Below are 25,334 nucleotides of genomic sequence, written 5' to 3'. Positions count from 1 at the left end.
GACAGCTGTATATAATTCTAGTATTAAAATCTAGTGATGATTCTTCCCAATCCATTTGGACTCAAAGTTATTTCTCCTCTTCTAACCCATTACCATCTACAGCCAAGTAGTCAAGGCAGTCATGTTTATGATGTTGCCATAGAAAAGGTATTTGAATGTCATCATCATATTGATAACATTTGCTTTTAAATCTGCTGATGATCTCTTCAGACTGTTACATATCAGTTAAAAAATGTTGGAGATTAAATGAAGCTTTTAGGGATGAGCTCCAATTCATGGAACTACAACTCAACTGTCACCATCTAGTATCTTCCTAGCAGATACGAGCAGAATAATTTCAATGGAGATTTCCTTAAACTGCCAGGTCATCTAGAAGATATTGGGGTCAGTTATATTGAAAGCCACTGAAAAACTTTGGAAAATCAACAGTTTCTTTGTCTCCAAATGAAAATCATTCACTAAATAATCCAAATAATTTATTTACCAAATATTCACAAAATCATTCACCAAATAATCAACCCCTAAACCATCCTAAAGTCAGCTTGCATATTTATTTCATTTCGTCTATCTGAATCACTCTCATTTTTCTTACACAGCCATAGTTCTAGGAACTGATCTATAATTGAAGTATCACAATTCCATAAAGCTGATCTTGTGGATGCAGAGTTATACAGTCTGTATACCTATATAACTGTATACAGTTATACAGTCTCCCTCATGGAGGCATTAAAATTTACCACTCCAATTCACTCTGGACAATTTACAAAAGCCAGTGCATGGTTAAAACAATTAAATACAGAAAAAAATAGTAAAACACAACAATAAAATATGACAGGCATCCCACAAATGCATCAACCCCAGATCTGGGAATAGAGGCATATTTTTCCTGAACCACAGAGGGTGGATGGAATCCAACATTCAGTTACTCAGTCTTGTCAGAATTGAACCAAAACCCTGAACAGGATCCAGACATTGGAGTCCAGGGTTTGAAATGTAAAGTTCTGAAGTCAAAGAATGTGGGATTCCAAAAGGCACAGAATTTTCATGAGGAACAGAGTCCCAGATAGTAGAACAAGTTCCCAGAAAAAGACTACTTGCTAGCCATGGCTCTAAAATAGAACTGACCAGATACAAGCAATAATCAATAGAAATACACTTGCCTTATGAGAAGCCATGCAAACCTCTTCTGTTCTGCTCTTCACTCAGTACTACATGTTTTAATGCTAGGAGGAGGTCCTGTCTCAGAGCCCTTATCCTCTGTCATTTCCAATTGCTCAGAATGCTCTGTAGCGACTATCCCAACTATCTCCCTACTGCTGCCCCTCCTTGGAAAGAAGAATTTACTGAAAATGCCACAGCAATCTGGGTGTTCTTAATTTTAAATGCAAGGTTGAAGACATTTGTACATTCTCTCACAACACTAAATAGTTAGCTGTATAAGAATCTGTAGGTGTAATCACATTACCTACTTTTGAATATATTGTCCATAGTACACTATAGCAGGGGTCTCCAAACCCAGTCCATGGACCAGAATCATGCCAGCATGCCAGCAACCAGTCTGCACGAACAAGTAATGCCCCATCTGCAGGATGCAGGTAACACATGAAACCATGCCTCCTTCAGTATGCAGAAAAACCTGTCTCCATGGAAGTGGTCCTTGGTGCCCAAAAGGTTGGGGGCCGCTACACTATGGCATATCAAATGGGCTCTACATTGCATTTTCAAGGTCAGTATTCCAGTACTTGTATTCTGCATTTTTGTTGCTTAATCCTATCTTTTGGGGGAGACTAGTTCAACTCTTGATAATGGAGGATGTCTATAAGCTTGGCCTTCGGCAACTAGTGGTCCATGATAATGGGATTACTATAAGGGAAATTATCTAAAGAAGGCAGGGATGTGCAGTCACTGGAGGCAGGGGAGGCAGGGCCTCACCAGTCTCATGAGGAAAAGGAAAGAATTTTTAAAATAATTAAAAAGGCCAAGGTAGTTGCTACCAGACTCCAAGTCACAGTGACTTTGAGTCTGAACTGTAGGGGGAGGCGAGAGAACTATGGGCCTCCTTTGCATAAGGAATTTTTCGCCTTTTAAGAGTTAAGCAAGGGTTAAAAAGCAAAAAATTCCGTATGCAAAGGAGGCACGTGATTCTCCGCCTCCTGATCTGGGAGCAGCAAATCATGCCTTGCGCCGCTTGAGCGGGGAGGGCAGAGACTCCATTTCCTAGGCTGCAGAGGGAAAGCAAGCTAAAGCCTTCCTTGCTGCAGGTTGAACTTCTCGGTTGCAGATTAGCGAGAGAGAGAAAACTGTGAAGGGAGAAGAAAGAGAAGGAAGGAAAGAAGGAGGTGGGTGAAGAAGGAGGAAGGAGGAAAGAGGAGGAGAGAAGCATCTCTGGGCAGGCGAATTATGCATGCACTAAGCGAGCTCTGAGAGAATGGCTGTGGAAGGTAAGGGCTGTGGTTCTCCTGCCTTTTCCATTTGCAAAGCCAGAGGCACCCCCGGGCGCCCTCCCCACCTTCCTCATCCTTTGCTCTCACCTGAGGGGAGCAATCGCAACCGAGTTGGGGGGGTTGTCAGCAAGCAGATCAAAGGCTTCAGCGCCTTGGCCAAATGAGGGGTAGGAGTGGGGGGGGATGCCGGCCACAAACAGAGGCTTGGAGGGGGCGCAGAGAGGTGAGCCGGCGAGGAACCTGCTGAGCTAGGGACAGCCGCCATGGCTTCCCTCTTTGCTAGGGACAGCCGCCATGGCTTCCCTCTTTGCTAGGCTCCTGCATAGCTCCACTGCAGTGCTGGCTGGCTTGCCCCTCCACCCCCTCCCCCAACCTCGCTTTAAAAGGAGCTTGCGGTTTCGTTCAACGGAGACCCATCCAAATTCTGAAACATAACCCCCCCCCCCTTCGCCTTCCCTTCCGAGGGCGGTCATGGAATCCCCACCGTGTCCTGTTAGTCCAATGTTAAGCTATTGAGCACCTGCCTGCCTGCCTGCCTGCCTGCAAGCACTTTCTGGGCATCAGGTGAAGTCGGCAGGCATGGAAGGCTACTACGTGGCTACTTACAATGGTCAGGGCTGCCCTATGGCGGATGCTGCCGGGGCCCTGCCACCACTTTAAAGCCCGGCGGCAGGTCCCGGTGCAGTGTCCGCCATAGAGTGGATCCCAGTCCCGCTCTATGGCGGATGCGGCGCTGGGGCTTTGGCGGGACTTTCGCGCTTGCCTCACCGGCCACAAAGCTCACCGCACGTCACTGAAAGAAGGCTATCCCAGCAAATGAAGTGTGTGATCAGCATTGTGTGTTGGCCTATAGATAGCTTATGTATTATGAATTCTTGAGAGGCTGTTGACATTATCTAGCACTAATAATCTAGATGATTTAAGTATCTCTCCAGAGATCAGATCAGTCAGCTATTTTAAAAATGCTCAGATGAATCCCTAGTCCAGGGCTGTCAAACTCCCAGCCTGCAGGTTATATGCCTCACTCGCTGGCCATCCCCACACCTGGTTTAGTGAAGTCGGGGAGGGAGTCCCGATACATCATGTGATGCCACCATGATGACATGAGTTTGACACCCCTGCCCTAGCCTATCTCTTGTTCTCAGTTGTACATATACATATCATTAAAGACCAGGGATCTGAACTGAATTCTACCAAGAATGAGATATCCCTAAGGTGACAGGCTCTTTTTATACTTCATCCACTTATGGTCAGCTTCAAATGAGGATGTATGGTGAACGAGATGTCCCTGAAAGAGCAGGTACAATATTTTGGCAGAGCTAACAATCAGACAATGAATTCTAGCCACTACTTTCTTTTCAGAAAAAGGAGAGATTGTGAGATCACCCACTTATGTTCAGGAAACTGCTGTTCATGATAAACTGCAGGAACTGAGATTTTTGTGGCCAGCTTGTAAGTTGAGTGGCTGGGAGTTGAGGGATTTCCATCACAGCTGTAATGCAACCTACAGGGATGTAAGGTTAGTCTGAGCCTCATTTTTTAAAGCACTTTCAAATATAACTAATTTACAATTAAAGAGAGGTTTTCTGAGGGACAGGAAAAGAAAATCCCACAATGAGTCAACAGTCTTTCTAGTATTACAAAGGGGAAAAGAATTTTAAATATTTAAAAGCTTTTTGCAAAAGGTTTAGCAAGGAGTGAATATAAGAAAGCATAAAATGGATAATTATTTTGAAAGTTTATTTTTGGTGAAAGTGCTTTTGAACAAATTTGAGTTAAAAAAACAATTAACTGGAAGAATGTTTTTGCTTGCTATTAAAGACAATTGGTGAATTTCACAGATCAAAATATAGAGTCATATGAGCTAGACTGTGATTCTCACTGTAACTGCAGAGTGCCATTTTAAAATGTATGTAAACATTAAGGACACAGGAAGACAAATGACAAAAAGGAGGGAAAACCTTGTTTTTGGTCTTTCCCTTTTTGAGACATTTTTTATTTTTGTATGATAGTATCATAATGGCAACCATGAGAAAAGTGGCTATAATAATAGAGGAAGGAGAGGATTGCTAGAGAGAGGAATTAAACCAGATTTTCTTCAGAAAATGTTTGAACAACTATGAAAACTATGTTTGTCCAGTAACTTAGCTAAATCACTTAATAATAAATTGACAGCTTTTGAAAAAATTAATGAAAGACTTATAAAAATGAAAGAGGGGGTGAAAGAAGAAGTTAAGATGATTGCAGGTTCTATAACATAAGTGCCTGCAGATGTAGAAAATAATGAAAAAATAACTGTTACTTTTCAAGAGTAAGACAGAAGTTATAGAGAGTTGGAAAGAAAACTAGATATAGTTAATATTTCTTTTGTTCAGAAAAGAAAATTTCCCCTTCAGATCTAATCTGTCATTCTGAAGGTCTCTAGTAGCTTTAAGATGGTTAAATAAGCAATTTCCAAAAGTGATTAGAAAATGATGTTAGCAAACTTAGTGTCTTTTAAAAGGCTCTACTGCAGTTGTGAGCTTCCATAGATTTATAGTATGTGAGCATACTATAAATCTATGGAAGACTGTTGTTGTGAGGTCTCCTCATGGAACACATATGGATGATCTTCCACCCTCTTCTTGTCTGGAGAGGTTCTAAAGAACTGGTTCTTTGCTGTTTGCCACAGTCATTGCCTCTGCTCTCCTGGAGACAGAGTTCACCATACCTCTTCTGGAAGTCAGAAAGAGCCAGGTTGCCAAGGTGATGGGCCAGCCTACCTACAGATATTCAGCAAGTGTTTCCTTCCTCCATGGCATTGTCAAATTTGTAATAAAGTTGATTAATTGTAACAATTGGTATGGTTCCTGTAATATGGATAGAGGAGTTTTTGTTATTACTTGTTGGTTGTTTTGTATGGTTTGTAACCAGTATGTTTACTAAGGGAAAGAAAGATGTTTCCACAAAACCTTAATGTAGCACAATCTTTACTGTTGTGTAAATGCTAAGAGATAATTATCTCAGGATTTTCAAGTTCACTGTACTTCCATTGCCTTATGTCAAACTTCCTTTTAAATCTCTCTCTCTCTCTCTCTCTCTCTCTCTCTCTCTCTCTCTCTCTCTGTGTGTGTGTGTGTGTGTGTGTGTTTGTGTGTGTTTGTGAGAGAGAGAGAGAGAGAGAGAACCTTCAAGTCAAGCTTGAATCCTGCTAATATACATGTCTTTTCCTTGACAATATGAAAATATTCTTGCCATACATGTCTATAGATATATAATATCTTCATCTTCCAATCTAGTCTCTAAATTTTAAAATGTCTGGAGTCTCCTTGCATTTCAAAGTGCAATCTTGTGAATTCCTTGCTCATCCTAAGCAACTGAGTAGCAGCAGAACACCCTCAAAAAGAATATGAAAACTGAAGAAATCTAAGCAATGAAGAACAGTGAATGAGGTTTTTTTTAATAAACATTCAGTACTTGTTTGATTGGTAATCAGGGGCAACTTTGCAGACACTAAATTGATTGAAACAGCTGTTTCAAACACTTCTGTTGAAGGTTATCACAGAACTACAGCAATTAAGATTGGAAAGTCCCATTAAGACATCTTGCACTCATTTTGTTACTTCTCTGAAGCCAAATTGCTTCAGATCCCTTTTAATGTAATGTACTTTGATCACCCCTCTCATCTCCTTTCCCAGAAATCATTAATAGAACTAGTACAGTACTTCAGTATTTGCTTTTATTGAGCAATGAGCAAGTACTGATTAGCTTCATCATGATGTAACCACTGCTGATTGTAGGAAGGAAAAAGTTTACTAATTATGAGAACTGCTGAATCTGAAGATAGTAATGAGAGAATAACACAGATGACGTCTAATTTTGAGTTTGAATACGCTTCTTTACTAAATATGTTTAACCCATTTTGGTTAATAAAACACAAGAATATGTAGATGATTCTGCTCTTTTTAATAACAAAGCATAGGATCATACCATTTTCTTTAAAGACTTCAAGACAGCTCAGCCTTGGGATGTTCAACTCCTAATAGTTTTCAGAATACCATTTAGATTTCAGAATAATTGCTATTAGCTGCTCCTAAAATGCCTTTTATGCTTGCTAACAATGATTTTTTAAAAATAAAAATAAAAAGAAAGCACGTGTTAAGAAACCCACTGTCTACTAATTTAAAATATTAAACAAAAAGTGGACTCAAGACTGACGTTGTAGTCAAGGTGACTCAGACTTCATCTTTCCAAGTTAGTAAACTGAGGACCCAGATTGTTGGGAGCAATAGCTGACTCTGTGAACCATTTAGAGAGAACTGTTAAGCAGTGTGACGCAGCTATAAGTTCAAGTGCTATTGCTACTATAAAGAATAAAGCTGGGGATTGAGGAGCCATATAATTTTTCCCACTGGATAAAAGGGAGAGAACCATTATGTCAACATCTGGATCAAGGCTATCACAAGTTCATCCAAGTTGTCTGTTGATTCTGGAAGATTAAAACACCTAGAATTTTAAAATTGTAGCATAGAATATATAAGGACTTTGATTTCTTTGTACCACGTTTCTCTGACAATAATGTCAGGCCTTATTTTGGGGAGGTCTATATTTTTGAGGGTGCAGGAGGAGGTGAGCATGGTCACCTCATGGCTGCTGCGTGTTATAATATTTTCAGGGAGGGCTTATTTTGGGTGAGACGGGTTTATTTTAGCACATGCACTCAAAAGCCCAATTGGGCTTATTATCGGGCAGGTCTCTATTTTCGGGGGAAACAGAGGTACTACAATAGAAAATTCTTCTACGTGTATATAGCTTCTTTTCTGTCTGCAGTAAAGATATTAATCTCATTCCAGTCATGTCCATTAGCATTCTGTCACATAAGCCAATTCCTTCATAAGCAATTAAGAGTATGTGCAGCTGAATTTAAAGCCATATCTTTGTAATGCCTGGCATCAACATTTGGCACATGCCAGCCCAAATGACTTTACATCTGATTCCAGCAAATGTTCTTTTAAATCAACTACCTGTGTAATATTCATTGTGTCTGATAGTCTTAAACACAATCCATAATGTGCTGTCCATAGCAAACTTAATCACTTTATAAGCAGATAAATTATTCAGGAAAAGGAATATAACAAATTCTCAGGGTTGAAGCATACTATAAATCCAATCCATATTTCAAAACAAAACACCCTTCTTAATGTTTCATTTTATCAAGTAAATCAGATCAATATCTACCTTGTTTCAATTTTCCACTCACCAACAATCTCACTTGGCTCTTTGTTATAGAGTTTCTTGTTCCAGTAAAGTAGTCGTAGAAAAGGAAAGGAAACCAGAAGTACAAGACAAATTCCAATAAACATATGCCCTGTAAATGCAGCAAAGTCCAACCCCTAGGAAAAAATACAGTTGAAATACAGTCAGCTACAATGGTTTTACTCAGTGAAAATGGAAATCAAAAGCATCTGCTGTTTTATGTGATCAGACAGTCTTTTTAATAGCACCCTTAAGGTCATGTCTCTTTTGGAAGAAGCACATCTTAAGGTGAGCTCTCAAATTCCACTTACAGTATGTCTTCCCTCACCTAGCTTTCCATAGCAGGAAATATGCTCACCTTTTCTGATAAAAAATGGCTGCCAAGTGAAAGAAATTTAGAATTATACTTTTTACACTCACTCATGCAACACTCATGCAACACACACATACATACACACACACACACACACACACACATTTGCACCTCCTTCTGATCAGTTACACTACCCTGGAAGATAGTTTAATACAGCATTTGTCAGTGTAGCGTGATGAATTGGCTTAAAAATAGCTTTCACCTCCCGAGTCTTTAAAATATGTTTATGACATCAAAAGATAAAGATGGAAGACAAATTATAATTAATAATTTTAATCAAAACCAGGAACAAAGTAGGAAGATAAAGGAAGTAATACAAAGATATAAGAAAGATATATGCTATACCAGTGACATGCGGTGAGGTTTATGGCTGGTGAGGCAGTCCTCTCCCCTGACATCCCACTGTCTAAAGCGCTTTCTTTCTTTCGCCCACCTGAGCTCAGGCGGGCAAAAGAAAGAAAGCGCTTTAGACAGTGGGATGTCGGGGAGAGGAGAGAATGCCTGAGCTGCTGCCTCTGGGCAAAAGAAAGTGGCAGCCCACCAGCAGAGGCAGGCAAAAGACCTGCCTCTGTTGGCGGGCTGCCATGGACACACAGAGAAAGAAAGCTGGCAGGCTGCCCTCCCTGCCTCTCCTACCCCTTCCCTCTCTTCACTCTCAAACAAACTCTCCCTCAAACTGAGAGAGAGTTTGTTTGAGTGAAGAAACAAACACACGCACACACACACACTTACAATTACTTACAATTACTTACAAATTACATTAATTTTGAATTCCCCCCCTCCCTCCGACCCACATACCTTTTCCAGCTGTTTTCACAGAGGATTTCAACTCTGCTCTTGCCTGCCATCATGAAAATGTAAAAATGTAAAAGGGAAAAAGGATGAGAGCTGCTGAGGTCAGGCGGGCTAGCTGCTGCCAGAGTCCCCAATGGATGTCTCTGCTTAACTGTTTAAAAAGCCTTTAAAAAACGCCCTCTACAGGAGGAGGCAAGAGAACCACACGCCTCATCTACATAGAAATGTTTCGGCTTTTAACCCTTACTTAACTCTGCTCAAGTGATCATGAAGTCAAACTAAATGAGGCACGTGGTTCTCCTGCCTCCTCCTGTAGAGGGCACTTTTTAGAGGCTTTTTTTAAACAGTTAAGCAGTAAGTAGAGTCATCCACTGTGACTCTGGCAGCAACTACCTCAGCCTTTTTCCTTTTACATTTTTTTTCTTTGCATGATGACAGTGGTGAGGCTCTGCCTCCCTGCTTCCCCTCACTGCACGTCACTGACCCAAAGTCACCTTGTGAGATGAGTGCCATATAGATTTTAAGTAAGTAAGTAAGTAAGTAAGTAAGTAAGTAAGTAAGTAAGTAAGCACGCAAGCAAGCAAGCAAGTAAATACATACATACATACATACAACAAACAAACAAACAAACAAAACCAACAAATACCCATTTTTGTAATACAAATAAGTGAATATAGTTTTCAGTTTTGGAAAAAACAATTTCTAAAGGAATTATAAAAAAAGCACATTCTTATTGTCATACTGTAACAAACTAGCAAATCTAAACAGATTCAAGTAACTGGTTCACTATATTTTTTAATCAAGTATGACTCAGTAGAGGTACATCAAGAAAGAGTTATACTAAATACAAGCACAGGAAGTCTTTGCTTATCAACTGCCTCATTTGATGACTGTTCACAACAACACTATTGGAGGAAAAAGCAGTTTTGAAATCAATTTATACCAATTGCAATGTCCCATAGTCCCATAATTGCTATTTCTGTGCTTTAACTTCTGAGAAGCAGACTTAGTAGAGAACACAGTTATAAATCACGTCACAATCACATACTGACTCCAATAAACATGGTGACGATTCAACTTAGTGACCAAAGCAAAAGAGAGGTCATAGATCCACTGCAGACACATGATATTTCACTTATGAATGCAGTGTCTAGCAACCAGGCTGCCAGTCCCAATTATGCGTCAGTAAGTGAGAACAATTTGTACAGTGTTGCCTAAAAAGGCGCCTGTGCATCAAAACATATTCAGGGATGATACTTCAGAACCTGTGAGAACGCATGAACTAAGTATTCTTTAAAAACAGCCATATATCTGCACCTGAATATAAGACACTATTTAAGGAGTCATATCAATGACATGCTATTTTATGCGTTCAACTTTGTGCCGGTCTGAGAAAAGATGTGGTTGCTTTAAAGAGATACTGTGCTTGCATTCTCATATATCCTGCAACATCTCTTGTGAGTCACTTTCAAAGCATATTAAATCCTAAAACCAAAAAGCCAAGACAGTAGTTTATTTTTACACTGTAGTATCTTCTTTGAAATTTCCTTTACTAATGTGCAGACATACAGTATGTATGAAGTCTTTAAGTCAGAAGAATTTCCTATGGTCTGTGAAGTTACCTGTGGCATATGCCAATGCTAAGATAATTATTTTACAAAACATTTTAGATTACATTCTGAGATCATTGACTATGGAGCACAAACTATTTAACACTATTGATCCTGCCCACTGTCCCCTACAATATCACTCTGAGCTGAGATGAAATTAAACTACAATTATGTAAATTAGCCACAGCAATACTAACACTTTTTCAAATTATAAAATATAGTCAGGTTTCTTAAAAATGTACCAGTATTTGAAAGTTTAAATGTTTAATGCAGAAAAGGGAAATAAATATATTATCAGGCAATTAGAAATATGTTATATCATGTCTTGTGCAAGATAAAACAAAGGACTTTTACAGAACTTGGTACAGATTGGCTTTTAATAGAGTTTTTATGCTTTTATCTGTAACTGTCCAGAGTCACACTGAGAGTAAGATGAACAGTTTTTAAATTTTATAAACAAATTAATCAATGAACCAATGAAAAATCTTATGAAAGTAATAAACCTTCCATCCAGTGGGCACAATTTTGGTTATTTGCATCCCATATAACGCAATTCCAATGTATGTCAATTCAGAAATGAATTCCATTGATTCTTTGGGACTTAATCCCAAGCATGTGGATATAGACTTGAAGTTTGGATAATAAGGTAGTTACTACATATTAATGATGAGAAGTAAATTGAACTGTAAGATTTGAGCAGTTTTTGGTCTAATATTCATTTTTCTAGTTTAAGTTATTCCTTGAACAACCACTCTGAGAAAACAAAAAACAAAAAAAGTAAATCTTTGGTTATACAGGTTAAACTAAAAAAATTAGAATATCATGCAAAAGTTCATTTATTTCAGTAATGCAACTTAAGAGGTGAAACTAATATATGAGATAGACTTATTATATGCAAAGTAAGATAGTTCAAGCTGTGATTTGTCATAATTGGGATGATTATGGCTTACAGCTCATGTAAACCCCAAATCCACAATCTCAGAAAATTAGAATATTACATGCAATCAATAAAACAAGGATTATACATAGAACAATATCAAACCTCTGAAAAGTATAAGCATGTATATGTACTCAGTACTTGGTTTGGGCCCCTTTGCAGCAATTACTGTCTCAATGCAACATGGCAGGGAATCTATCAGCCTGTGGCATTGCTGAGGTGTTATGGAAGAGCAGGATGCTTCAATAGCGGCCTTCAGCTCTTCTGCATTGTTTGGTCTCATGTCTCTCATCTTTCTCTTGGCAATGCCCCATAGATTCTCTATGGGGTTCAGGTCAGGTGAGTTTGCTGGCCAATCAAGCACAGTAATCCCACAGTCATTGAACCAGGTTTTGGTGCTTTTGGCAGTGTGGGCAGGTGCCAAGTCCTGCTGGAAAATGAAGTCAGCATCCCCATAAAGCTCGTCTGCAGAAGGAAGCATAAAGTGATCCAAAATCTCCTGGTAGACGGCTGCATTGACCCTGGACTTAATGAAGCACAGTGGACCAACGCCAGCAGATGACATGGCTCCCCAAATAAACACAGACTGCGGAAACTTCACACTGGACTTCAAGCATCTTGCAGTGTGTGCCTCTCCATTCTTCCTCCATACTCTGAATCCTTGGTTTCCAAATGAGATGCAAAAGTTGCTCTCATCAGAAAAGAGGACTTTGGACCACTGAGCAACAGACCAGGTCTATTTTTCTTTAACCCAGGTAAGATGCTTCAGACGTTGTTTGTTGTTCAGGAGCGGCTTGACAAGAAGAATACGACATTTGAAGCCCATGTCCAGGATCCGTCTGTGTGTGGTGGCTCTTGATGCACTGACTCCAGCCTCAGTCCACTCCTTCTGAAAGTCCCCAACACTTTTGAATGGCCTTTTCCTGACAATCCTCTCCAGGCTGCAGTCATCCCTGCTGCTTGTGCACCTTTTTCTTCCACATGTTTCCCTTCCACATAACTTTCTATTAATGTGCTTTGATACAGCACTTTGGGAACATCCAACTTCTTTTGCAATTAACTTTTGAGGCTTTCCCTCCTTAAGGAGGGTCCCATTGATGGTTTTCTGCACAACTGTCAGGTCAGCAGTCTTTCCCATGATTGTGATTCCTACTGAACCAGACTGAGAGACCATTTAAAGGCTCAGGAACCCTTTGCAGGTGTTATGGCTTAATTAGCTGATTAGAGTGGGACACTTGGAGCCCAGAATATTGCAGCTTTTCACCATATTCTAATTTTCTGAGATTGTGGATTTGGAGTTTCATGAGCTGTAAGCCATAATCATCACAATTATGACAAATCACAGCTTGAACTAACTTGCTTTGCATGTAATGAGTCTGTCTCATATATTAGTTTCACCTTTTAAGTTGCATTACTGAAATAAATGAACTTTTGCACGATATTCTAATTTTTTGAGTTTCACCTGTATGTAATATTGTCAAAATGGATATGCTCATTTTTCAACACAGTGGGATGAATGAATCAGTAATACACAGCAATATCTGTATGTAGGAATTTGTTGTTATTTTTATTAATACAGCAAAGAGCAATACATACCAACTTCCTGAGTTCCTGATTTGAAACAATAATCACATTTGGAGGATCCCCAATAGCTGTTGCAGCCCCTCCAATATTTGTGAAGATAACTTCAGCAATCAGGACATGCCTGGGATCAAGATTGAGCACCTCGCATAACCTGCAAAATTCCACAAAGAAAATATCAGATAATATTCTTGCTGGAAGACTTTTTTAAAACATTATTAATATTTCTCTTAAAAACATAACAAGAAAACAGAGCCTATTAAGAGCACCTGAACTATCATACAAAAATTAAGAATAAAGCAAAATATATCATCTGTATAACTTGAGTTAAATGTTAAATATTAACATAGTTTTCCCTTTAATTTTTGCTCCAATAAAATTAAAGTGCAGTATGGACTATGCCTGATAGGTCTTTCATTATATACCTTGAATATTTCAACCTTCCAATTCAAAAACAGGCGAAATAATAGGATTGGTCTCAGTTTTATTCATTGAATAAATGGGACTTCCTGACAATGGGACTCCTGACAATGTCTGTAAAGTATGAAGAGTAATAGTGATGACAGAAGTTGGAGTCCAACCATGTTGAGGCAGCTACAATTGTCCACCCCTACTTATGGTTTTGAGGTTGGAGAAGAACAAATTAAAAAAGATGTCACAGAGTATCTTAAAAAAATGAGAATCTCTATTTGTGCAATAACAATATCACTGGACCAGAACAAATTATTTGCAGAAACATGCAACATCCATAAAACCAATTCTAATGAGTAAATTTTGCCTATTAAGGGATGTTATAAGGATTCTCTTCTGGATCCAGATTTATTTCCAATTTTTCACAATGTTTATATGAAGAAGCATGTTGAGTAGCAGTGTCATGGAAACATGAGCGAGAATGGGTTTGGGTTTATTTGTTTGTTTCCTTAAACCGCAAGCTGTGGTCTTTTCTTCATAAAAGAGTGAGTTTGCCACAAAACCTAAGAAAATAAGATCATATTCAGGCATCATTGGTAAAAAGCTAAATCCCTATGTCAGGGAATCAGGAGATTTGCTACTAGCTTCATCACCCATGGTAATAGGACTTACAAAATCATTTAAAATTGGACTGGAAAAAGACTGGGAACGACAGTAACAATAACTGGATGATTAACAAAACCTGTAAGAGATAAATATAGAACTTATTTAAAAGTCTTTTTTAAAAAAAAAACTATTACTATCATGAGATCCCCGCTATAATAGGAAAACATTTGTTTATTCACTCATTCAATATGTGTTCCTCATTCATATGTGGCAAGACATTCAAATGAATAAGAAATATTTGAATATAGAAATTGTGTTTAATATGTTTCCAATTAAATCAACATTTCAAAACAAGCAGTGGGGGGGAAAGACATTCACCATAAAATTCTAGTTTTGTCACTTCCTTAAGTGAAGATTTGAGTTCTGCACACCTTGATAGAGAATAAATAGTCAAATTCATAGTTGAAACTCTATTGTATGAAGTAGATTGGACTGGTTAATCCTTCTGTTCTCAACACTCAAATCAACAAGTAGGTTGGACAGGAATCTCTAGAACAGTGACCTCAACCATGGACAGTGGTCCATGGACAGGTTTTATTTCCATGGCCAGAGGGGGTGTCATTTTCCATTCGTGCCTGCATCCCACAGATGGGGCGTTCTTGTTGTGCAGCCTGGGTTTCTGGCATGGTGCACACTGGTGCTAGGTCCGTGGACCGTGGGTTGGGGACCCCTGCTCTAGAGTCATGAATAGACAAAACCGTGTGTGTATGATGCCCATAATTCCTTAACTGTTGACTATGTCCGATGCTGACTGAAGGTAAAAAAAAACAGAAAGGAGGAGTGGGGAAAATACACCCAGAAAAAGAACTGAAGTGAAGTAGAGTGCAGGGAGCCATGTCTGGAGTTGACATGCAAATAAAAAAAAAGGGCAGTCATATATTATTTCAATGAATGACTTTACCTCACAATTGTGTTCATTTCCTAGTCTATATTTAATTCTGGAAAGTAATCTGGATTCAGAGACAAAAAACTGTTCAAAGCAAGGTAACGCAGAAAAGTGAGGGATACCTACCTACCTAACTAACTAACTACCTATCTTATCTATATCTATCTATAATTTATCATATATTAGTACCTATCCATCATTTATCTAAGCATCATCATTAGTTCCTAAGTGTGGAGCTAGGCAGGCCATTGATACTAGATTGGGAAACTAAAATTGTAGAAGTACCAATAGTGAAAAATTGTTTTAGATATATCTTAGCAGAAATCTGATCAAGGTTGAGAGTGGTTTCCTTATATACAACAGTATTACACACAATGCACACTTAGATCTTGTTTCTTTGAGAAAAAGAGAAACTGTTTAAAAGGGTAATTCAAATGATTCACATAGATATGAGCAATAGTTGCAGATATCTAAGTTATAGTATAAAATATGTAAGCAGAATTTAGTGGCTAGGGTGGAAAAAAGGGAAAAACACTCAAATGCTTTGTCCTATAATATTCTTTTCTTCATCCTTTTGTTTGTAATCATCATATTTTCATATCAAGTTTTGCTCTAATGTATATATTATGCAAATAATTATGTACCATCAAGTCATTGTTAATTTTTAGCAACCACACAGATATATTTCTTCATGATTATTTTTATGTAAATATGTGTATTCTTTCCACCTTTTTGGTTTTGCTTTTTTGTTGTTTGTTTTATCTAATCCATAAAATAATAAATAAAACCAGGGGGGCGGGGTGTGGTTAAAAATGTAATAAAAATGTGACTGCCAAATGTAATCTAGGAAACCAATTCTATTCTAAAAGAATCAAATAGATTGAGAAAAATTAACTCGGTACTGGCAGTACAATTAAGCAGAATTGATAGATATTGGCCACTGGGGTGAACATTATTTAACCCAAAGGAAAAGCCAAAAGGGATAGTTGTTAAAACAATGTTCAGTTTACTAGAATACAAACTACGTATATTTATTCACAGAGGTAATGATAATGGTAAAGGTTTTCCCCATCCAGTTGTATCTGACTTTAGAGGGCAGTGTTCATCTCTATTAAATTCTAGCTGAGGGAGCTAGCATTGTCTGAAGACATTTTCCGTGGTCATGTGGCCAGCATGGCTATAAGCCAAAGGCACATGGAACACTACTACCTTCCCACCAAAATGGTACCTATTTATCTAGTCACATTTGCATACTTTCAACTGCTAAGTGGAGCTGAGGCAAGACTGGGAGTTCACTCCATCGTGCAGTGCTCAAGTCTCAAACTTGGGCTGACAGCCTGTCAGCTGACAAGCTCAGGGTCTTTAACCATCGAAAGCTAAATGAAAAGCAACTTCATGATTGCTGAAGGATTTCAAAAAACTACATAACATAACAGCTCAGTATGATTGCCAGTTGCAATTTTGGGCAAAAATTGTTTTGCTGATTCTCTTCCTTCTTTGATTATTGAGAATAGTTTTAATTTATTCCACAGAAAGGTATCAGTATGGAACTAAAGCATTTTTTATATATAAAGAATTTTTTTATATTTTGAATAAACCAAACAGACAAAACACAAAGAAAACACCAAAACCATCTTCCATTACAAATTGTAGAAAGTGTGTCAATTGGTTACAAAACTTCCATGCATCCCTTCTACAGTCACCTACAATTCATATCAAATCATATATTTTAAATCAAATATATTTATATATATTACTATCATCATACCTCAACCTTCATTTGACTTTGTTTTATGTCCTTTTATATAAAATATTCCAGATTTAAAGCAAAACCACATAATAGCATTCCATTAGCTCTTCCCAATATCACCCAGTAACATTACACCTTTATAACATGTTCTAAATAAAAAATGGCTATATTTAATAACAGAGTTTCTAAACCTCTTTTGTAGTCACCATTTGCAATTTATACCAAATTTCCTCTTATCAACCAATACATATATATGCATTATTATCATTATCAATCAATTATTTAACTGAATCCATTATCACTTCATTTTATACATAATGCTCTAAATTTAACTAAATTTGACTTAATGTTATTATAAGCTTTCATTACATCAATCTATGTCTTTCCAGTAATAGTGCAGTCTTTTGTCTCTTGCCATTTGTGGGATTAGTATTCTGGTTATTTCCTTAGTATGTTTTGTATGGACTTCTCTTCACAACTTATTGCTTATTGTATATCTTGTATAAGCTTGAAACCCTCCATCTGCTTCTTCGATCAGCTTATCTTTGGTTATCACTAGTGCTTCTGACAAAATTTCTCTCCTTAGTTCCATCAATTCTTCTCTCTTTTCTTCTTCTATACTTTGAAATCTGGGGTAGAGCTCCAGTCCATCTATCTCCCCATATTCCACTCTTTCCATTTCCAACCACGCTCAGTTCATTGTCAGTATCAACAATTTTCTTGTCTCTTTGTTTATTTTTTTCCTTCAGTTTTTAGAACTCTGACCTCCACTTTCTTCATTTGATGAACATCCTCAATTTTTCCATCAAATTTTACTGTTCTACGATCTATGTTCTCCAATCTCTTCTCAATTTTCTCTGTTACTTCTGATAATTTTTGAATTTTAAACATAATCTTTTGCAATGTTAAGGTTTCTTTTTCATGTTGCCCCATTCCTCCAACTTGTAAACACTGTCACTCTGGCATTCAAATCTTTTTATTAAATTTAAAACAAGTTCATTTATAATCTTTCAAGATAAGGCTTTGTTTTCACTCCACTCTAGCTGCCAATAAAGCTCCCGAAGAGCACCTGTATAAACAACCCATGCTCTTCTCACTATCACTCTCTGTAAACAAGCTGAGGAACCTTGAAATGCAAAGTCAAATGATCAAAGAGAAAAAAGAAAAGACAATATTTCCAAGCCTTCCAAGCCTCCAGCCGCCAAGTGGCAGTGTTACTTCCTTTCCCTCTGTTATTAAAGCCCTCTTTGTATTCCTTTTATATCTTCTTTATATTCCAGGCTTAAAGAAAACAAAATTCTTAAATGGAGCAAAATAAAACCATCCAATCCAGCATTATAAAAATAAGGAAAAAGATTTTAATCCATTGGTTTAAAAAAAGAATATAAAAAGTAGTAGAAGAAAAACTAATCTGTTCAATTTAAAAAATAGAAAACATTTGCAAAAGTTCCATCCATAAAATAAAATTTTAAGAAAAGGATAACACACTCTAATGTAGCTTAATTTCGCTGCTTGTTCTCTTCTGTTTTCAAATTTAATTTAGCTTTAATTTTTTTTTGGGGGGGGGGGGTAGTCTCTTTTATAATAATAAGTTTTCCTCACCAGATGGACATGATTTCACTTTCCGTTTTCCTCCCGTTCTGGAGCGGTCCCAATTTCAGCAGCTTCAATGACTGTGCTTCTGTCGCCGGCAAAAAGAGATTCTTCTGGATCAATCAGGTACTTTGCAGTGTGCCTGAGATCAGCAGGACGTACTCTTCCCTGTCACCATTTTTTTCGGGACAGTTTAGGTCCAAAAGGACCGTCCAGCGGCAAAAGTATCAACTGCGATCTTGGAGCTCCAAGATCGCACGTTGTGTCATTGTGACGTCAGCTCCTCCTTCGGAACTAAAGCATTGTTGTCTCTCAGAACAATACCTTGTTTCGCTGGTCCAGAGAGAATCACAAGTGACTTGAAAAATGATTTTTATATTACCACTCAAAGAGTGAGCATATACACTGTTACAGTGCTGATCCACTTGGAAATGCTTTTATCCTGCTAAGTACTTTTCTAATATTTTGTGTCAATCACAGATTAATGCTTCCATGAAAGAATCATTCACAACATCCCATTTCAGAAGTTCCTGCCCTTGACAAATCTGGCGAAATCAAGACAATAGCATCACTATATTTTTACTTGCATGGCACACAGATCTATTAATGTGATCATAACCTTAGTTAGCTGAGTTAGGAGAAAATTCTCTCTTTTTAATTAGCCGATAAGTTTTCAGTAATGTTCTTTATAGTTAACTCAGTGTAGAGAATCTAATTTCAGGAGCAATTATTTTATACAGACAGATTTTAAACTATGTTTATTGGCTTTTGCTTAAGTATTGACCAATTTTACTACAATTTCTGAAAGTTTGATTTTTTTTTGTAGTAAAGCAAAAAAGTAAATGAATTAAACCTTCAGAAACAGCTGTACATCTTCATCTATCTTCAGAATATTGATTTATTATTGCTAAAGGAAGAAAAAACTGGGGGGTGGGTATGGAAGAGGACATGTCAGACTTCATGCAATTAAAAAAAACTCCTTAGTTTCACTACAGGTTCCACTTCTATTTTTATAGTATGCTATTTTGTTTCTATTTATATATGCTCCATACATATATGACTATCTGAACATTTTAACTCCTTGCCCAAAGTGGAAAAAATAAAATATTAATGCAATCAAATAAATAAATGTACTGCAATACATATGACAATTCAAAAAATACCTTATAGTTACTGGAGTAAAGAGGAGTACTGTAGTAACATTGTCCAGAAAGGCTGATAGAATTGCAGCAAAAAAACAGAGAATGATAATCATGGCCCACACTTTACCTCGAGAAAGTCTATAAGCCTAGTAAAAAGATGCAAAAAAATATTAGTGAAATAGATGAAGGTGATCAACAACATGGTGCAAATTTCAACAGATCAGCTGTTCTTCTCATGATATATATTAGGGATTCTGTTGATCTCAAGAGAAGAGTTGAAATTCTAGAGCAGAGGTGTCAAATTCAAGGCCCAGGGGCCAGATCCAGCCTGCAGTGTGCTTAAATCTGGCCCACAGAGCCACCCTGGAAACAGCAAAGGATCGGCCCACGATGCCTCTGCCAGTGAAAATGGGTTCCTGAGCTCTGTTTTTGGCTGCCACGGCCTTCTGCAACCCTCTGCCAGCAAAAACTGGAGGCTCTGTTTTTGCTAGCAGAGGGTTACAGGAGGCCGTGGCACCCAAAAACAAAGCTCGGGAACCCATTTTTGCGGGCAGAGCACTCGGGCCCCACAGGCGCCCCGACACAAGTGATGTCAAGCTGGCCACATCTACCCCAGCCACACCCACCTCAAGGTCAAACACAACCCTGATGCGGCCCTCAATGAAATTGAGTTTGACACTCCTGTTCTAGAGATATTATTTTTATGTACTTCTTAAACGCTTGTGACTGTTTACTATATTGTAACCTTCAATTGGGCAAAATACTGAATCAAAGGGCAAAATGTTTTCAGCAAGAACACCTCAGAAGGGCTAACTTACAGGATACTGGGAACCCATTGTTCCCAAGGGAACGAAATTTGGGGAATGTTTTGTCACCTTAGTGACACTGCATGGCTGTTGTTCAACACCACTGCCACACTGCTGCAGTGAACTATTAAGACATGATCCTCATTTTCAACATTCCTTGAGAGCTTCCCCCTTCAGTGGGGATCTGCGAAGGAACTGATACGATTACCAACATTACTACACATCTTGCCATCCTTCCATTGACAAAATCTGCTTCTGGGAAGTTTGTAAGGCGAAATGAAGAAGTGAAGAAATGGTCTAATTTCTCAAATTACCTATTGTTGCTTCTCAGAAATTAGGGCTTATGGAAATTGCAATGCTATATGGGAATCAATGTCTACCTATAGTTACCAACATAAAATTCAAGCTTGTTTGTTATTTCTATCATAAGACCTTTTGGGCAAAAAGTAAATATTATCACAGTTTAGATATAAGTGCATTTTGAAATTTGTTCACAGTAATCTAACATAGCTCCAATAGGAAACAATCATTTGTCAGTAAGTACAAAGGCTTTGTACTTACTGTTTCTCCTGATTTTCTTTTCATTTAACAGGCAATTTAGCTTCTGATTTCAATTAACAATAAATTTTCAATGATAAGTCCTGAATCATAATCATAATTATAATAAAAAGGAGCTACTTTCATAACCATGGTTTAAAGCAGACTTATTTCAGATGCACAATGGAAGAGACTATATGTACTGTAGCTGAGGGATGAACAGCGGCATCCTTGGTGCTTTTTGAGCTTGCTTGTTGCTTGCAGACATTTCATTACCCAACTAGATAACTTCATTGATGCTAATGAATGTGCTATTTCCTCAATGTTTATTTCCAGTCGTTTGCAAAGAGATATGTAACCCAGCTATATAGTAGTAAGATATCAATATTTGACATCACCTAATGGATGAAGCTAGTCTCTCAATCTTATTGAAGTTAAGTGCCGTGTAAGTGCTATTAACTGCAATAGAGATTAAGAATGTGTCCTGAATCTTTGTCAAGTCTTTTAAAATAGTACCTCTAAATTTCATCAAATTGGTTAAGATCTTTACAAAAGAAAGGTAGCATACTTATAAAAGCAGTCAGCATTACTCAGAGCAGAATTGAAACAACTGAACTGAGAATGATTCAAGCACACTTTTCAGTGTAATGTACACACAAAGTATTTGTAAATACTTACCATTAAAAACAGACTCACCTTTACTGCACAGTAATCAAAAAACCCAGTTTCAGAGAAGATAGCAACCAAAAGCATCTAGAAAGACAGAAATCTTTTAAAAGCTGTGCTGCCATGTTTGAATTTGCTTTACATAAGTAAATATGACTCTATTGGAGAATCTTTCAGATGAAACTGAACATGACATTTTCCTTGAGTGAACTAATGTCATTAAATGAATTCCAGAGCAGATTTTCAGTGCAAGTTCTTTTTCAGAGTTGAAAACAATTGTTTGGGGGATTCTTTTTTTTTTTTAGAGTGAATAGGAATGTGCCTCCACTTCAGTGAAAGAACTTGAAACATAGTCATGAAGTGAGTAGATTATTACTAAATCTTTTTTTGGAAGTATTTCAGTTTTGGATAAACCCAATATTGGTACAGGTGTGGATCATTCCCATGCCAGTTAAAAGGAAAATTGCTAGCCATTGGGAGGCAGAAGCTGCAATTTTGGGATTAATGCTATATCCTTGCAACTTGATAGTACTCTACCAGTGACTTTTATTTTTCTAATATTTCAAGTCTTCTGTGTACCCAATTATGTGCTCCTTCTGCCCTTTGCCTCACCCAATTGCACATTTTCAGGAAAACAGGTCATAGAAGGAGGACTCACTAAGTAAATGTTTCAGGTACTATTATAAAACTCAGAAGCTCTTTGTAGCTTCCCATCCTCATTTCCACAAGTTCCGTTGTGAAGTGAGCTTCCCCCCCACCCCACCACCGATCCATCCAATTGGCAGATAGCTACAGACACACTCAATCCCCTCAGTCTCAGTTCCAATTTCCACGTGATTTAACCATACACCTTGTGCAACCTAAATCCAACAGTGCCAACGTTCTCCCCTGGGTGTCCAATGAGGACACCACTAACTCCACCGGAATGGTCACAGGGACCACATGTTGACTTACCAGGGGGTCACTGTCAGAGTCTACCTATGTACATTTGAGTGAGTCTCATTCCCATTTTATCTAGCACTCCAGGGTGAAAATGCTGCTGATTTCCTGTTTTATATTCTCACAGGGGGTTACTATGGAACTAAATCATACCCAACTGTGTTTTATGCAGTAAAAGTATAACTATTTGTTGATTTTTTTTCACTTTAGTTAATGGGGAGATTTTCAAAGCAGATTTATTCATTTATACATAATAATTAACCCTAATGAGAAATACCACCAGGCCGAAGTCAAGAAATTTAGAAACTATAAGCATGTAAAGCGATAACTTGGACTTACAGCATGCATTCTCATCAACAGTATATAGTGAAAGAATGAAGATTGCTCTTTTTCAACAACTAGCTCAGAAACAGACATCCTTGAACTGATCTAAATTCAGTAAAGATCTAGTTGTGAATGGAGTGGTCTGCAGACTAGGAGATGATGTAGAAATAGTCTATCTCTGTAAAAGCTCTTGCAAATAGAGGTAGTTATCAATATCTTTATTGGCAGCAGGATTCAGAATAACAAGGAGTGTTAGGAACAGATTTTTTGACTGGACCTGGCATTGCTCAACAGCTAGACTCACGGTGGTAAAATTACAGGGAAGATATAAACAAGTGCACCAGGTAATACATTTCTTTTCAGTGCTGGTGTGTGTGTGTGTGTGTGTGTGTGTGTGTGTGTGTGTGTGTGTGTGTATAATATTATATATATGAATTGAATATATTGAATGTTGAGTTTTCTCAACAAAAAATCTTGGATCTTTTTAGAGAGGGATACCAAAACTATGTGCTTAGAAATTAAGCTCTTGATAAGAGCAGTTGCCTGTTCTTTCCCATCCAGATTCAGAGAGAGGATTGGGAAGAAACAGCATTTCTTCACCTAAGACCAGGTGGTAACAGTTTAATTACTTGCTGTCAACTCCCAAAGCAATCATGGTCTACTGTCGAGTTGCCATGGGCAGGAAGGGGGGAAAACTGATCGAGCAGTTTAGCAGCCATGTTCAGAAGCACATTCCATGCATACCTTTCTCAAGGTTGAATTTCAGATTACAGGTGCTGGCCTGAAAGACGTGTTTTTTACAGCTTGCAAAAGTGCCTCATTGGACAATGTGATTAATGATACACTCTTGGAGGAGGCAGGAAATAGGGTTACAGTTGAACCATAAATCCCATGCAGCAGAGTTGACTTCACTCAGGAACAGTGTTGACATGTTGCTCCTAATAAATAACTGGATTTCTTTTGAAATTTGGCTCGAGGCTCATGAGTTAATTAGGGCATCCATCGGAACCCTGATACTTGCCCCAGGTAAGACATTTTCTCTTAGGGAGATAACTACACCCAGATATCCTGGAAAAGGGGTGACCTGAAAAAGCCTGAAGGGATTGGAGAGCCCAAAATAGGGGCTGGCAGGGTAGTGGTACATACTTGTGACCAGTTCCCTGCCATATTTGGGATATACTCATTCTTAACATTTTAAGCCAAAACAGTTTTAAAAGGAGCTAATGCTGAAACTTTTCCTGCCCAAGCACACATATGAATAATAGTAACTTGCAGGGTTTATATATAATATTTTTTTTAAAAAAAATTCAGATCTTTTAAGGTGTCATGAAAATGTTTAGTTACCATTCCAAACAATAGTGCCAGAGTTTCAAAATCAATCCATGCCACTACTTTGATCAGGCTCGGCTTCTGCAATTAAAGAGGACAATTATCACTGAATCACACTGATCTTTTTATCTAGTCATTTAATCTTGAAAATTCAAACTGTATTTTAAAAAACAATCTCTTAAAGAAATTAACTCAATATTTTTGAAAGGAACCCAGATTGGAAATCTCTTTATATTGGTAAAGGTAAAATGAAGTGGGGTCTATTCATAACAATATTGATCATAAATGAAAATTGTTTAAGCACATGCCTTAGTTTTATTGACAAAAATACTAGTAGCATTTGAAAAAGAAACAGTTTAAAAAATTAAAACAATAACAAAAAAAAATTAAAGTAGTATTTTTCAAAATATCTGCAGTGATGGACTGCTAAATGAACATCTGGACAATATGTGGATAATATAAGAGAAAAAATATTGTTCAGTCTGCAAAATTGGGTGGTTTTTTGGCAATTATTATAACATGGTAATAGCGTTGGTGTGTACCTTCCAATCTTCTCCATTTTTAAAGACTTTCTTGAAATTCAATTTTGAACCAGCTCCTCAAAAAAGTATTTATTACTTTGATCAACCAGTTTTCAATCAGTTGATCCATTTTTGGAAGCAAACTGAGTGACAATGAACAAGGGGAATTGGGGGCTGTAGCAATGAACGAACTCTGCCCTAGTCAGCCAACTGGCAGCCAATTGTGCCTGGCAGCCAAATGGAACTCTATGATAGATAATTTGTTCATTTCCAGGGACCACCAGAGGCTCCCAGGCCACATTTTGATAATTCCTGTTGTAAAATTATCTGGGCATTATGGAAACTGAGAATGAATGAGCTGTAAGGATGATAAAACAATGCCAGCAGAAAATAACCACTAGTAATTCATGAGTGACCATCCAAATACAGAACAGGCTTTTTTTTTCCTTATCAGAAAAAGCAATGTGTAATTTCCCCCTCATTTAAAAATGCAAGCAATGTTTCCTTTTTTGTTTTTGTTTTGAGTTATGATATCATGAAGCAAGTTTCAATCTTTGGGTATCATTGTGGCTAGCCATGGATGCCTCCTCAAATAATGGTTTTGATGTTTTGACAAATGAGAATCAGCTGTATCTCTGGCAATCTCAGCAAGCTTTACTATTGTTGTTTTTTGTTGAGCCTTATCAACAGATTTGCTGTGAAGAAAGGAAAGCTGAACTAATGCTATGTACACAAAGAACATGGAAATGAAACAGAATTACGGCTAAGTGTAAAGCAGCTGAACCCTAA

The 25,334-nt window shown here is 37.7% G+C and overlaps 1 protein-coding gene across 1 annotated transcript in view; it reads right to left on the bottom strand.

The window, feature by feature from the left end:
- Window positions 1-25,334, bottom strand: part of OCA2 (OCA2 melanosomal transmembrane protein) — a 196,672-nt gene that overhangs the window by 97,719 nt on the left and 73,619 nt on the right. Inside the window, 5 exon segments of the mRNA XM_032226226.1 lie at window positions 7,684-7,816; window positions 12,991-13,129; window positions 19,445-19,569; window positions 21,463-21,519; window positions 24,040-24,105. Coding sequence (XP_032082117.1) covers window positions 7,684-7,816; window positions 12,991-13,129; window positions 19,445-19,569; window positions 21,463-21,519; window positions 24,040-24,105 — 520 coding nt within the window.

This window comes from Thamnophis elegans, chromosome 11 (assembly GCF_009769535.1).
Source record: "Thamnophis elegans isolate rThaEle1 chromosome 11, rThaEle1.pri, whole genome shotgun sequence".
NCBI lineage: Eukaryota > Metazoa > Chordata > Lepidosauria > Squamata > Colubridae > Thamnophis > Thamnophis elegans.
The sequence above is the reverse complement of the archived record's forward strand: the minus strand, read 5'-3'. Positions and strand labels throughout refer to the sequence as shown.